Source organism: Gossypium hirsutum, chromosome D11 (assembly GCF_007990345.1).
Source record: "Gossypium hirsutum isolate 1008001.06 chromosome D11, Gossypium_hirsutum_v2.1, whole genome shotgun sequence".
NCBI classification, from domain to species: Eukaryota; Viridiplantae; Streptophyta; class Magnoliopsida; order Malvales; family Malvaceae; genus Gossypium; species Gossypium hirsutum.
Window position 1 is genome coordinate 59,713,667 of NC_053447.1, and position 16,906 is coordinate 59,730,572.

A 16,906-nucleotide genomic window follows, 5' to 3' on the forward strand; every position below is an offset into this window, starting at 1 on the left:
CTACCTTCTAATTTTACATTTTTAAAGGGACTAAAATGGTCGACGGAAGTGTTTCTTTGTTTTGAGAACTTTGACTCGATTGTTATCTATTTTACACTTTTTTTTGCTTATTTTTACTAAATAGAACCAATTAAATTTTATTTATTTGCTAAAGTAATTAGTAAAGTAAAGTAAAAAAAATTAGTTTTAATTTTAACTTTTATAATAAATTAATATTCAATAAGTGTAATTTTTTGTAATTAAAATCCACGTGATATTAAAATAATTATTTTATTATATTCTAGATATTATGGCCAGTATCATGTTAAATTTGTGCTAACATACACGTCACGTCAAAATTTTGGATGATTTTTATTAGCATCGTTATCAATTTTACCAACTTGTTTCTATTTTATTAACACGTCATTGTCAGAGGTATGGCGATATCCTCTTTTAGGTATCGTGTCACCAAAATTGTGAGGGGGACAAAATTGGAAAAAAAATGGCAGTCTTTGTTCATCCGATCCACCAATCACCCAAGGCTCGTGTAGAGACAATTTTGGCAACAAAAATTCATCATCATTCAACCTAAAACAACCAATTTTGGCTGAGGAGGAGAGAGACACACATTAGCTTAGTTTTAGCCTTAGTTTTCTCTTAGTTTTTTTGCAACTTTTCTGGGGTTTTCATTTTCTTTTCTTCTTTCTTAGTTTTAGTGTTTATTTTTCTGCATTTACTTCTTGTTCTTGATGTTCTTAGTGTTAGTTAAGTTAGTTATCATTGTAGCTTAGGTTTATTTACACTTTCAGTCCCTATACCTTGGTTGTAAGACATTTCTAGCTTTAGTTTAATATATTTCAGTTTCTTTTACTTTCAATCAACTAAAGTTTATTCCTTTTATGTTTATTGTTTTAGATTTCCTTGTTGAATGTCTTTAGTTTCATGTTTTTAAGTTTTATTGTATAAAAATCCAAACTTTTATATTTTTCTTAAGTTTTGCTTTAACGACTTCCTTACTTTTTATTTCCATGTTCATTCTCTTTATTTTCAACATGAGTAGCTAAACCTAAAAAAGGGGTTGGTTGATGGAGATGTGGGTAAGTTGATTTTCGGACAAAGGACTAAATCGTAATAAATTGGACTAAATCAAATAGATTTAAAAATTAGGAAGTGACGCCCCTAAGGGAATATCTAGGCAAGTGATACAGAGATGTAATCTTTTTGTGCACCCATTCATTAGTCTCGAATTAACCAGTGAGACCGAGAGATAAATCGAATTAATTCGTCTAAGTCGATAAAATTGATATCGAAAGATAAAATAGAGCCACTTAGTAATTTAAGAGATTTAAGTCCCTCGTTTGAGGATCGACGAACCACATCAGAATCAACCAACCACCTTTATTCATTTGCTGGTTAATTTCTTAGTTTTGTACTCTTTGCAATTTAGTCGCTAGATTAACATATTTAATTTTCTTACAAAATTTTCTTGTTATGATTTGCCATACTATAAAATCATATCAGTAGCCACTTAGACTCTATAGTTTATGTTATCCATCACTCAATCACTATCTCCTTTGGGTTCGATCATTGGAATACTCTGGTGTTCCATTGTAACATTACAAATATTACAACTGACCAGTATGCTTGTAATAAAATCGCGATTTAAAATTATTTTATAACAATCATTTGTTTTATGTGCACGTGCAAACGCGAACACCTATCCTTTATTACATTCACTTGGGCACATTTAGCACATATAATAATTTCTTTATAGTTTAGTCCATATCTCACTTTTTTATACCAAATCGTAAATAATTCAAATCATATTCACACAACACAAATTCATAATTTAAATATATATATTATAATCACATATAACCACACCATATGAACTTACCTAACAAAAACAACAACAAACAAGATATCAAGGACTAATTTGCAATTTTGCTATTTTCTTGACTATCCTTCAATTGGTTCAAATATCGATCTATATGATAATTCATTTTAGTTTATCATTTCTAAATACCTTATATCATCCTATTATATGTATATGACATTTCAATTTTATTTTTTGAAAGTTCCCTAAATTTTCACATTTAATTTAATTTAGTCCCTAAAACTGAAACTGCCATAACTTTTAAATTTGATCCTTGATTTTGAAACCTATCTCAATTACATCCTTATTTAACCCTCTATTATCTATAATTACATAAAATTAACATAAACTTCAAAATTTATGCACTTTAGTCCTTATGTTCAAAAACTAACAATTAAACTTTACAAACTAGTCCTTTTTCATATCTAGGCTTAAAATATAATAAATTAACACTAATTTCATCAAGCATTCAACAATGGAAACTTTTAAAAACTTTAACAGCTTTACAAATTAGTACATGAGTTAGCTAAATCAAGCTCTCACAACCTCAAAAACATAAAAATTACAAGAAAATGACTAAATTGAACATACCATGCAAGTGCTGAAAGTATTTGAGCTTCAAAAATGGCTTCCTAGGTTTCCTTTTGTGCTTTCGTGGAGAAGAAAGAAAAATGTAAAGATGATCGCTTCTTTTTTTTTATGTTAATTAATCTTTATATTGTATATATTATTTTTTTATAATTTTAATATTATTTGAACAAAACATCCTACCAACCGTCCACTATCATTCTAAAATGGCTTATTTTCCATTTTAGTTATTGATTTAATTGCTATATAAATCCTTAAGTCTTTGGCCAATTATAAATCTATAGTTATGAACTTTTACAATTTAGTCATTGTACAAATTACCTTGATTTAATTAACTACCAATTTGGCTAAATTAAGGGACCAAACTAATACTAACCTTGTCGAACGGGCAAGGCCAATTTGGGCGTGTGGGCCCAAAATTCTAAATTTTTTTCTAGGGTCGCACAGGTCGTTTCGATCGACTGTGAGCCTACTGTAGGGTCGGTAAAGGCTAACCAAACCCTAATTCATGAGATCTGATAGTCTAATTTGAGTAAGACACTGATAAGTATGTGTGACTATTTTGGTTGAGTATATATATGTTATCTATATACAAGCATGTTAAGCATGTTAATTCTGTATTTGTATCTATGTTTGGGTTGAGATTTGTATATATATGGAGGAAGTGATCTGTACGGTGACCTTTCGCCTATATTCTGGTAGCTTGCCTGCATATTATCTGTTATGTGTTGCATCGACACTATATTGTGTGTAGGGATGGGTGGGTGTTTCTAACCCCACATAGTGTGATGGGATGGACGGAGATGGTGTGTAGAGGATGGGGGTAGGATTCTGTATATCTGTTTCGTTTATCTAATTCTGATATCTGTATTTGTATGGACTTAGGTTCGAATCTGTATCTGACTGTATATGAAATATTGTGTATGTTGCATGACTATTTCTGTTGGGTTACACACTAAGTATTCATAAACTCACTTTTGTTTGTCTGTTCTGTTCAGATAATCCACATACATAGGTGGGTCGGTGCGACGGGGGATCAGCGGTGACCACTTGACGAGAAACTATTTTTCGTTATTATTTTTATGGTCTTTACTAGAATTCTCGGCTTTCGTGAGAGTTTTTGTAATTTTTGGACTCTCCAAAATTTTTGAACTGTTTGGTTTAAATTTTTGGTTTGGTTGCGTTATGATTTCTAAAACTGTGATGACTCGACAAAATATTAATTTCACGCGAACAAATGTTAATTTTGAAAATACGAGCATGGTTTTGATTTAATCGGGTTTTTTCAAACTTTCGCTGTGAAATGTTTTGGTTAACCTTAAAGGATAACATGTAATGGTTTCAGTAATAAATATATAATTGAATACATTTTTAACTTGGACATTTTATCGAAGTATCATCGGTTTCAAAACCCTTCTTCATAACACTCCTAGATTCGATCATAACGTCTAGGCTGGGTTTGAGGTGTTACAATAGTAGTTGTATATTCATTTTGAGTTTAGACTATGTGACATGTACATAAGGGTTTTTAGTATGCTATGTTCATTTTAAAGTGAATGACATTATGTGCTTGTAGTAATGGTTAATGTTGGATTTACCATTTGGTATTTATATTATTAGTACATATTTTGGTTAAATTTTATGATGTATGAGTGATGAATTTACCATTGAATACTTTGATATGTTAAGTTATCAATTAAGCTATTTGAAATGGTTAAGTTAGACAATGTTTTCGGAATGGCAAGATAAGTGATAATTATGTTAGGTAGTTTAGTATATATGTTTTAACTTATTCATGCTAATTTCTTGAATTGGTAGTTTCCAATTGGTAAGATAATTGTGCTTGAGTTGGAATTGAGGGCATTTTGGTAGGAATAGATGGAATGGGTATGTATATGGTTAAAACTTGACTAATTAGTTAGTAAGATATATATATAATGGTTAATTAATTGATTTTATATTTGAGATGGTTGTCAATTGGGTTGGTTTAATGAATTTATTTTGTGAAGATTGGATGGAAGCATGTTTGGAATGGTTTGGAAATACTTGAAACAAGTACCAATTGTGCATTTTGGAAAAAACAGGGGTAATGTCGTGATGAGAGGTCTTTAACATTGCAATGTCGTTCGATAGTGAGTGACGTCGCGACGTATATATACATGTTGTCGCAACGTATGTATACATGTTGTCACGACGTGAGTCACTACGATGATGTCACCTTGACGAGGAAGCTTTGAGGTTGCGATGTCGGCCCAAAACTTTTAAAACTTTACACATTAATCCTGATTCATACTCGAGTTAGCAAAAGAGCTTTGGTAAGCTTGTGTGAGACCAAAAAATGATTGTGTGTCATGTCGTGAATACATTTAATGCTGAATTACATGTTTAAATGGTCAGAAAGTATATGATTGCTCGTAGTTGCTCCGGCAATTACCAGAGCATTCGATTACTCGGACCCGACGATTGGGTCGAGTAAGGGGTGTTACAATATTATTGAAATCAAGCTTAATAATTCAATACTATCCATTTCTATTATTATCCTATGAAGACCAAGATTCCATTCTAGAGTTAGTCCATAAAAAACACCTTATGCAACATTGAAGGTTTAATCAAGATGGATGCAACAATGACACATCCTCTGAGCACAAGGCTAACATCCTCTTCCTCTACACCACAGATTGAACACCAACTATAGGAAATATTTTCTATGTTGTGGTCTACAGAACATATTTAATGTCAGTATTTTAAGGAGTCATGATGATTGCAATTTGAGTACTCACCTCATTAGGCAAGTAAAGGCTAAACCAATCCCAATCCAAGCACTTGACAAAGTAACCATATCCTTAACTAACGTAAAGTACCACACTTAAAAGGGTTAAACCCTGCCATAAATCATAAAATGCCCTATATCAGGCACCCAATTATCTCTCTAAAAATCAATATTGGTACCATAACCTCTTTGTGCATTTCCTTTCAAACATTACAAATTCCTTTCCAAAGACAAAGTGTAATAGCTCGTTTTCAGTAAAACTGGAACAGTGTTTTGGGACCACATATCTGAGGTTAAAAAGTTTATTTTAATATTATTTTGTGATCTATAGCATGACAGTATTATCGTATAAAAATTTTGATAAGATATTTTACCGTTTGCATGTTCAATTTTGACAAAAAGGACTAAATCACGTAAAGTGCAAAAGTGGTGTTCTATTAGCTAAATGTGTTAAATAGCTATAGAAATTTTAAGTGGAGGTACTTATATGATAATTAGACCATTAATTGAGTTAGTTCATGTGCATGGCTTGGTAATTATGAAAATTTTAAAGTTAGGTAAGGGTAATTTAGTAATTAGGTAAATTAATGATAAAATAAATAAAATAAAGACCAAACTATCATATTTTTCATTTCTTTCTTCTCCCAACCGAAAATACCTAAGGAAGACACCATTTTTGAGCTTCAAACTTTCGACTAGTGCATGGTGAGTGTTCCTTGTCCCGTTTTTAATGATTTTTATATTTTCGGGATCGTTGTAGCTTAACCTAACTAACTCGGGGACTAATTTGCAAAACTAGTGAGTAGTTTGAGATTTGTAATTGATGAATAATTTAGGTTTTTGAAGTTTAATGAAATAAAATGAATCTTTGTTGTGAGTTAAACAACTTCTGTTAAGTGATTTTTAATGAAATTGTCAAATAGGGGTTAAATTGAGAAATGTGATAATTGTGTGGTAAATGTGTGAAATTGTGAAATGTATGGGCTGTTATAAGCATGTATAGAATTTGGCTAGGCTTGGGTATGGATGAAATTGCATGAATTTCATTTTACGAGCCTAGGGACTAAATTGTAAAGAAATCAAAAATATAGGGACAAAATAGAAATTTTGCAAAAATATGATTTTTGGATTGAATGGAATAGACTGAGGATTAAATTAGTTACATTTGATTATATATATATCAAGAAAAACAAGGTACAGATTTAGATCGGGGAAATGACAAAGTATTAGAATAAACGATCGTTTTTCTCTGTACGAGTTTGAGGTAAGTTCGTGTATTTAATTAGCATTAAATTATATGTGATTTAAATTCTTGTGTGTGTTAATATTTGTATTATGGCTCTACAGAAATATCTGATGAAGTTTCGACGACTTACGGATCTCGGTTGAACCTTAGGAATAAATAGGATACAAATGACATGTCATTAAGGGTTACCATGTTTTGGGTGCTGGTCTCGTACGTCCTACCAGTGGCTGAGTTTCTAGCATGTGTTGCTGTTACTTTACAGCTTGTGTGAGCAGTACTGTGTAGCTACGTCTTGACTGACAGCTTGTGTGAGCAGACCCAGTTATGGCCAAAGAGAGAGCATCGATATGAGATATGAGATTGTAGTGGTTTCGACCATGTGTTGGCACATAGTGTGCGAGATACCCGTGTATCCGATATTATTCTAAGTGGTTCAACGGGCACAGTTCAGTTACGAGGTTATACGAGTTCTATATGAACTAGTACATGTATTTATGTGAAATATGGGAAATGGTTTATACTTGACATATGAATACATGACTAACTTGGTTAATGATTATGTGTTAGGTTATTGGGCCAAATTGAATTGTGTTATGCCTTAATTTACTTGCCTAGATTGTGGTTGAATGGTAAGTTATATTTTTAGTTATACGAACTTACTAAGCTTAAATGTTTACTCTGGGTTATTTTCCGTGTTTTATAATGTTTCAGAAGCTCGTTCGGATTGGAAGTTGTCGGAGATAATGTTTTATAAGGGTACTTTTGGTTAAATATTTTGGTTTAATGGCATGTATTGGTCTTTTTGGCTAATGGTAGCCTATATGTTTGTCATGTTTTAGCCATTTGAATTGGCTTATATTAGGGATATATATTTTGTTATGTATATATGTGTAAATGGTCTTATCATATTAGTGTATGCTTATCATGTGAGTGTGTGCTAGTTGTGAATTGGTATTTTAAGTATCAATTAGTTGATCTTTGATAAGTGACATACATGTTAAGTTTAGGCACAATGATGCATATATGTGTTTGACCATTTAGGTAGATTTTGGAGACATAATTGGCATGTTATAAATGACAAATTGAGGTGCCTATGAGTATCATGGTTGTATGTGATGTTATAACATGTTATAAGCTTGATGTTGGTTGGTTTTGAATGCCTAGCACATGGATGTGTGACTTGGCCATGTGACACAAGTCAGTATACCCTTAAGTTTTCATACGGCCTGGCACACGGGCATGTGAAGTTATTTGAAGAGTACACGGCCTGGCACACGGGCGTGTGGTTTGGCCGTGTGACCCAAGTCAGTGAGTTACACGAGCACAGACACGGGCTGGGACAGGGTCGTGTGTCCCTATTTCGAATGCCCACTTGGCCTGGCCACACGGGCGTATGTCCCCTGCACCTTTGAAAAATTTTCATGTTTTCCGAAAAATTCTTTGAGTACCCGATTTAGTCCTGAACTATTTTTAATGTCTATTTTGGGCCTCGAGGACTCATATTAGGGATTATATGATTGATTGTGAATGGTTTTTGATTTGAATGTGAGTTGCAAATGAAATGTCTGTTTGTTTGATTGTAAGTTCGGTAATGCTCCGTAACCCTGTTCTGACATCGGATACAGGTTAAAGGTGTTACAACGAGAACAATTAGAATTCCGTAGCTCATTAGGTAGAAGTCCCTCCCATTTATAGTTGAATCTTAGAACTTTGGGCCATAGATGATCTTTCTTTGAGACTAAATGCAAACTTTTTTTTTTACTTTAATATGATTTTTGTATTTTGAATATTTGCTTCCGAATATATATATTTTCCTTAAATTTTAACAATTTCTTACTTTGTTGTAAATGGTTCTATTTTTTAAAATAATCAACTTTTGCTTTATTGGATTATTATAATTCTTAAGAATATGACCTTTTTTTTTACTTTTAATATGTGAATTAAATTAACAAACTATCAAAATTATTTTCTACTTTTTTGAATTATTAGGGGTCTTTATCATTTTTAAATTTATATCTATTTAATTTATACTTTTTCATTTAATTTTTTATGAAGAAAATTGATATTTTATTTTTTTATATTTAATTTATTTAATATATGTTTTTTAAGAAAGATTATACTTGAAAAATTACTTAAGCAAATAATTTATTTTACTTTCTACATCTTAACCAAACCAAAAAATATATATATATTTTACTTTTATTAATTTTAACTATCTAGACAAGGAAAATATATTCCTCACCTTTTTCTAACCTTCCATTCCATTCCTTTCTTTTATTATTAATTATTCAAACATAAGGTAAGAGTCTATCCGAGTATAATAATAGTATGAAGTTTGCCTAGATAAAATGGTAAAGATCATAAGCTGCCTCCTCTTCCTCCTCCTCCTTCTTATCATTAGCCTTTAAAAAAAAAATCTATGTTTGGGTGTTGTTTGGAAGTTTTTGAAACAAATCTCTTTGAAGTGAAAAGGAATGAAACGAGGTGAAGAATAGAAGGGAGAAAAGTAGGAAAAACCAAAAGATGCAGTTGGACCAGGATACCTAAGTTCCATGGACCTAGCTACCCTTTTATATATTATACATATAGCCACAAGCAATGAAAATGATTTGGGAATATATGCATGAAATGGACTGCCTTGACTCTCTATACTACTAAACTATATGCAAAGGGATATTAATAATACTATTAAACTAAAGCTTTATTTATGTTGCTACCTTTCATGGAACTATTTTAGGAATGTGAACTTAAGAGAAGAAGATGACATGGATGGTGTTTGAGAAGGGTGACCTTTTTATGGAACATTACACCCCCTTTCTCCTAGTTTATTTACTAAGAGAAGAAGATGGCATGGATGGTGTTTGGACACTTATCATTTCAACTTCCTTTCAAAATGTAGTTGCCATTGGTCTAATATTCCCCCAATCTGCAACTATGCATGAAGACTACTCAATGGATGTACATATTTGTATATAATCACCCTTTTATGATTTGGTTCTTCAATGTATGATTAATATTAGAGAAAGAGAGAAGTCATGTAAAAGAAAATTCTAAAAACACTCACATATTCTTCTTCCATGTGTTGGACGATCATGCATATATTCACACAACAATTACTACCATTTCACCCATGCACTATGTTCTTTAAACCCAAGGTAAATGTTAGACCAAAATATGTTACATTTTTTTAAAAATATACTTTTAAATTATTATATCTCGTATTTCTAATATCATATATAACAAGAAGGTTTTGATTGTCAAGCAACTAGTCCAATAATTAGTATGATGGAGACCACTTTACATCTTCCAATTTGGTACAATATGGAATCACTCTGCATTCATCAGCCAATAAGTAGTAGCCTTGGGCACTAAGTATAAAGTGTAGGCATTAGTTCCCCAATAGGATCACCTTTCAATCATGACTTAATTGCTTTAAACATCCCCCACTTTAAAACATTTTAATTACATCAATCATATCTTTTCATTGTTGAAATTGTTCATTTAACTATGAAATGACAAGTAAAATTTTATGTGGAATAATTTAAAATGAAAAATTAAGAATAAAGTAAAATTGAAAAAAAAAAAAAGAGAATGTGAAAGATGGTTTTTGTAAAAGTTTAGAAAACCTCAAAACTAAGAATTTTACAATATTCATTTTTCTTTAAAATTTTTATTTTAAATTATGTTACATAAAATTTTACGTGTCATTCAATGGTTAAATTAACGGTTTCAATAATGAAAAGATATGATTGATATAACATCGATAATAAATAATGTAATTAGAACATTTTAAAGTTTAAGGATTAATTTAGAAGAAGGGTCATAGTTTGAGGATATTTGACTCAATTAACTCTTCAATCATATATCCTTTCCTTTCTCTTTTACTAAGAAGGCATCCTGGAACACAAGCACTGATGCTCTCATATTAATTGACCTTTTTCTTGCGAGAACCAGAGATGACCCGAATCCATCACTAAATCCAATCCGTCTCAGAGCGACCGAAACGGTATTTTTGTCTAAATATAAATGAGGATGGCGGTGCCATGCATTATCTCAAACTCATGAGCCAACCTCAAATTTTTATGTTCAGCCCATGGAATCATATTCTTTGGCGACGAAAAATGTATCAGATGCAATGAAATTAATATCAGTGCTTTCAACTGAAGTGGGATAATCTTATCACAACCTATACATACACCTACACTCATATATATAATATATTATAATTGAAAGTAAAAGAACAAATGGTGAAAAGCTTTGAAAACTTTTAAACTGGGGTGTGTACGTATAGGAGAAAAAATGGGGCGTAGATGATGATACGATGAGTTCGTTGTTGCTGTCAGCCAATGAAAGCTAAAAGAATAACGCAAAGGGACGATACTCAAGCTACATATCAAAATAAAACATAAGCAATCTCTAAACTAGGCAATATTCTGGTAAAGTGATCTCAGTGTTTGTGAATTAATTATGAATGCTCCAACGCATCCAACTAAATTAAGCTAAAAGGGAGAGAGAACCCATTTTTTGTGGCTTTGGGTTGAGAAGAATAAATAAACCCCCCCAAAAAAAAACAAAAATTTTAAAATAAAAAATAAAAATTCTTGACTTGAGAATATGACTCATTGGCTTTAGTTTGAGTTCAGATTCTTAGATTCCAATTCTTTGGGAATTTTTTTTTTAACTTTTTGTTTTCCCCCCACAAGGGAATAGCATTCCGTGGTCATTTCTCACTTTCCATTTCGGCCAATCATAATCGTGAACGTGTTCTCCTCATCACATTATATTTATCGCGATTATAAATATAAGGAGTAGCGATGAATAAGGATAATTTTTGGTTATGATTATTTTTTGTCCTATCGTATTTATTATGATTGTAGATATAATGAATTGCATTCAACATATAACAAGTGATAAATATGATATTCTTAGCATGTGGTGGGGTGTCTTGCTCTTTTCAGAGCTTTCATCTCCGGTGTTTGATAGAAGTAAAATTAGATTACCGCAGAGAATTTATACAAAGGAACAATGTCTGTACAAGGAAGAATAAATATCAATGCTCCCCTCTTCTTAAAGTGAAAGAATATCATCCTTGGAGATATGGTGACAGTTTGCATGTAACAGCATGCAAAAGTTAAACCATTCCTTTTGTACCGTTCAAGCAGTTTTCAACATAACATATTTATATAAATGTTACAAATGAATTATTTTGATAACATGAGGAAAAGTAGAGAATTTTTTTTATTACACTAATGTTGGAAATGATCATGAAATAAAGTACTAGCAAGTAGGTTAAGGTATATGTACTTTTGAAACATGAAATTCAAAGTACCTGCTTTTTTGTCTAAGCAAAATTACTTTTGTCTGTCAACAGAATAGGGCTGATAAAATGGGAAAATTTATATATATGTATATGTATATATATACAGAACTCAAACAAGACTGTGGGAATTCTTTTTTGTTTTGTAATAATTATGGTGAAAACTGAAAACATGGTTAATTTCAAAACTAGAAAGTATTATTCATGTTTTATTCATGGATTAATTGTCATATTCATAGTCAGTTAGTCATACCCACCAATGTTCTCCTCTCGTATATGTATTACATGAATACTTTAAAAAAAATAAAAGAATCTGAACATTTCTCGAAAAGTGAGCTCATTTATATCTGAAGCAATGCCTTATATATTCCGGTCCACATGCCAGCAAACTATTTAGGGATTCTGCCTTTTTTTACTTTTGTGTAAAGGTATTGATATTAGATTCTCCCAAACTGCATAATATGTATGTATGTATATATATAGATTTTTCCAAAAACTAACGAGAAACATTTGTTAGCATCGTCCCGATTAAGCAACAAACAAGTAAAAATAGCAGAAGAGATTGAGAAGATGAACACACAAATTTAACGTGGAAAAATTCCTCCAAAGAGGATAAAAAAATCACGGGCAAAAATAATTTTACTATAATGGCAAAAGAATAAAGAGTACAAAAGATGGAGATAAAACTAAACCCCGAAAACCCAAAAAACAAAGAACTCTCAAAACGTAAACACAAAATTCTCTGAATATGTTATGAGTTCTAATCTAATAGGTGTCATCTTTCTAAGATTGTAAAAGAGCCTATTTATAGGCTAAATTAGTAAGTCAAATAAACTATACTAATAAATGTTAAATATATTATATTAATAAATACTAAATCTTCTAGAAAGAAAATATATTTTTGTTTAACTTGAGTTGCAAGTAATCTCTTAAAATTTGGATCACACAACTCTAACAACATTATACAAGGTATTGGAATTTTATTTATAATTGCTTTAAAACAAAAACTGTTAAAAGAGTTCTAATTTTTGTTTCTACTTTGAAATTTCTCAAACACTCGTTTTAATGGCGTATCTGCCTATATATATATATCGGAGATATATGTATCCATCATATCATCAAGTTTTTATTTCTTGGTTCTTATGATTTTTGGCACAGATTTGGTCTTTGATAACTTAATATTACGAATTTATTCTGCAATAACTCTTTGATCATGAAGATATTATTCTTTTATATATATATTTATTTTAAATAGGTATAGCATAATTCCTGGTTATTGCCAAAGACTGGATCGATCCCCCCATACTAGCTTTAACAAAATACAGCATAAGCATCATGAACTTGCAGTTGACACATTTGTTTTTAGCTTTCCCAACTGCAACTCACTCTAACGGATGTCCGATACGAGCACTTGAAGAGGAAAAAAATGACGAGTTGATGGCCTGCATGATTATATAGTCCGTATTTCCATGTTTTTTTTACGTGCTGGTTCATGCAGGAAGAGAGGAAAAAGGAAGAATTTGCATGGATTTATACATATATGTAAATATAAGGAGCCTTGTCTAAGGGGTTAATTAAGATAAGAAAAGTGATGAAATAGAGAAAGAGGAGCGTATAGATTCATGCAAGAGAATCAGGGAAAGCACGGGACACACACAAAAGCACAAAGTCAAGGGGCAAGTTGTCATGTACAGGGCCATGGGCAAAGTATGAAGCAAGTACAATTTACCTGCTTTAATTAAGGTCTCAAGGTGCTTAGGATTCACCGTCAAGGAGCCGGCTGTCTTTTGCCTGTTCAAAGACCGCAAAAGGTAATTTGGGTCCCTTTCATTCCTTCTAAACAATTAGAGACTGCGATTATCGAATACGGGTATGTATTGAATACGGATATTTAAGGAGTTTTGAAAGGGCTGGATAAGTACCAAACTTAGTGAAGGAGACAAAAGGGAATGTATTCCATATTCCATTCCTTGCCCCCAAACAATCTCTTCCAAAGAAGTGCATCTTTTATTTTCTTCCCCCATTTTTATTTATTTAATAATTATTTTCATTTCTTGTATGTATCTAGTTCCAAAGTTTCTAGATGAACCAGTCAAAAAGAATCTTCTCTCTAAATTCTCTTCATAAAAACCAGTTAAAACTTTGTTTGTGTCTCCATCTGCAACCTTTAATATCAGATAACATTGAAACTAAAAACAATTCTCATTAGTTGCATTGTGTGCATACATTGACAACCTGAAAGCAAAAAAAAAAAAAAAAAATCGACAACAAGGTGAAGAACAAAGGTATAAGAGTTGAAGAATCTTCTTTGAAATTGAGACCATGGAAGAGCTCTCAAACACAACATAGTGGATTCCCCTAATCCAACTCCCCAACTCTAATATCTGGGAATATGATTCTTTGCCTTTGCCAGTAGGGACGAATACGTACATACATACATACATACATTCATACATATATACATATACATATATTATATTTGGTGGATCGATTCCTAGTGCAAGTCCTGAGGTGTTTTGAGGAATTCAAATGGCTTGTACTGTCTTAGAATGGAAAGTAGATTTGGCCCACAGTTAACAAAGTAGAAGGGGCAATGTTGATTTTTCACTCACTGTGAATATTGGATTCGGTCAGGTTTTTCCATTACTTGTGTCCCAGATTCTATGCTTCTCTTATCTTGCTTTATAAAAAGCCCTGCTTGGGGGTTCATCTTTGGCTTGTAAGACTTGGTTATAAAACAAGTAATTAAGTAAGAGCAGTCTGTGGAAAACTTGAAGAACAGAAGATCGAAGCGACTGGATCAGGTAAAAGAACGAAGCCGATACGTGTACCGAGCATGGTTATTTAGTTGTATCTGGTTCAACAACAAGCCTTAACAACTTACATGTTTGAGTACTTTCTTTTGGAGACAGAAAAATGTACCAACATCAAGGGAAGAACATCCACCCTGAGAGGCATTTGTTCCTTCAAGGAGGGAATGGCCCTGGAGATTCTGGTCTTGTTCTTTCAACCGACGCCAAGCCAAGACTCAAGTGGACGCCCGATCTTCATGAGCGGTTCATCGAGGCTGTCAATCAGCTCGGAGGCGCTGACAGTGAGTACACAAAATCTGAACAAATCCCAGATTAAATCCATGCATAAACTGTCTTAGGCTAATACAAATGATTGCACCTTTTTCTTTTCACTTGTGTTGCAGAGGCTACTCCTAAAACAGTAATGAAACTAATGGGGATTCCTGGCCTTACCTTATACCATCTCAAGAGTCATCTGCAGGTAATTTATCGACATCATCCAGTGAAACCTCGGTTTCACGGTGCAGACGAGTTAGTTTATATTTTACAAGGGCTAATTAGATCTCTCCTTTTGGATGCAGAAATACAGACTCAGTAAGAATCTCCATGGACAAGCTAATAATGGCAGCAACAAGATAGGTAAGATGACTGTGTTCCCCTTCATCTTATAAAATGGATATAGTAAACTTCAAATGCTAATTTTGAGTTTAGAGCTTTTCATTTTTTTTGATAATTAACAATTTAAACTCAATGGATATAGGTGCTGTTGCAATGACAGGAGATAGAATGTCTGAAGCAACTGGAACTCACATGAATAACTTAAGTATTGGCCCTCAAACAAACAAGTAAGATGATTAATGATTAATAATCATTTCACATATAGTTTTGCATTCAATCATCTTTTTCTTCATGTATTGACTATGATGTTGATGAACTACAGAGGATTACAGATCGGCGAAGCGTTGCAAATGCAAATCGAAGTGCAGAGAAGGCTGCATGAACAGCTTGAGGTACATAACATTCCTTTTGGTAATGCTTTTTATTGTAGTTGAGTTAAGCCATGGTCTGATAAGTTCGATATCGAACCAGGTGCAGCGACATTTACAGCTTCGTATTGAGGCTCAAGGGAAATACTTACAGGCAGTGTTGGAGAAAGCTCAAGAGACACTTGGAAGACAAAATTTGGGTAACATGGGACTTGAAGCAGCCAAAGTTCAGCTATCTGAATTAGTGTCCAAAGTGTCCAACCAATGCCTGAACTCCGCGTTTTCGGATTTGAAAGACTTGCAAGGTTTATGTCCCCAGCAAGGACAAACACAAGCAACTCCACCTACTGATTGTTCAATGGATAGTTGCTTGACATCATGTGATGGATCTCAGAAAGAGCAAGAAATACACAACAATGGGATTTTTTTAAGAACTTACAACAGCACTTCATTCATGGAGCAAAGAGATCATGTCCCGAAAGATCGGTTGGTACCACAAACCGAGCTGAAACCGTTCACCGACATGAAACTAGGCAATGATGCAGAAAGAAGAATGTTCTTTGCTGATAGAAGTACCAGTGATTTATCCATGAGTGTAGGATTACAAGGAGAGAAAGGGCATGGCAGCTTCTCTGAGGGGAAATTTAATAGCAGAAATGAGGATCAAGAAGGTTTCAAGCTGCAAACAGTTAATAGACTACCTTATTTTGCAACAAAGCTGGATTTAAATGTCCATGAAGAAGTTGATGCTGCTTCAAGCTGCAAACAGTTTGATTTGAATGGCCTCAGCTGGAACTGAAAAGGGATCCATCAATCGATCTTCGTAGGTAGATAAACCGAAAGTGACCGGAGTTCCATCGGAACCGGAGGCTCGGAGAAGAATGCTGTACTTTGTGATTCATCTATGATCAACTTGAAAAAAACCAAAACCCAATTCAATCTTTAATTGAATAAAAGTTTGCAGCAACTACATAAAACATATAGATATTAGCAGCTAATCACTGTGTTTTTCATGTATTGGAACATGATGGACTGATCTGATTTGAGCATTAGTGTTATTAAGTGCTCAAAGACTTTGCTTTTCGTTTGTACATCATAACTTTTTAATTTAACATGCTAATATATATTATATAATTGATGAAATCAATATGTTATTTTTTGTTTGAGAGATGATGGAAATCAATATTATTTGATTCCAAAACTTAAATTTATTTCTCTAATAGCAATGTATCTCTTATTTTAAAGGTTCAATCCTTATATTAGATATGAAACAGTTTTAAAATTTATGACCAGTATCTATCCCTTAACAAGCCTATAAAATATATAATATTAATTATTAGGTTCGCTCCGGT

General features: G+C 32.6%; 1 protein-coding gene across 2 annotated transcripts; it reads left to right on the plus strand.

Annotated features, from left to right (window-relative positions):
- The first annotated feature begins 14,386 nt into the window (after window positions 1–14,386).
- On the plus strand, window positions 14,387–16,697 carry LOC107933827 (myb-related protein 2). 2 transcript variants are annotated; one of them, XM_016866117.2, is made up of 7 exons: window positions 14,387–14,580; window positions 14,689–14,870; window positions 14,973–15,049; window positions 15,150–15,207; window positions 15,329–15,413; window positions 15,509–15,578; window positions 15,658–16,697. In XM_016866117.2, exons 2-7 carry the CDS (start codon window positions 14,693–14,695, stop codon window positions 16,351–16,353), a joined length of 1,164 nt encoding a protein of 387 aa, XP_016721606.2. In that variant the 5' UTR covers window positions 14,387–14,580; window positions 14,689–14,692; the 3' UTR covers window positions 16,354–16,697. The 2 variants fall into 2 exon arrangements, with proteins under 2 accessions (XP_016721606.2, XP_016721607.2); XM_016866118.2 differs by having other exon boundaries at window positions 14,496–14,580; window positions 14,685–14,870.
- Window positions 16,698–16,906: the final 209 nt, after the last annotated feature.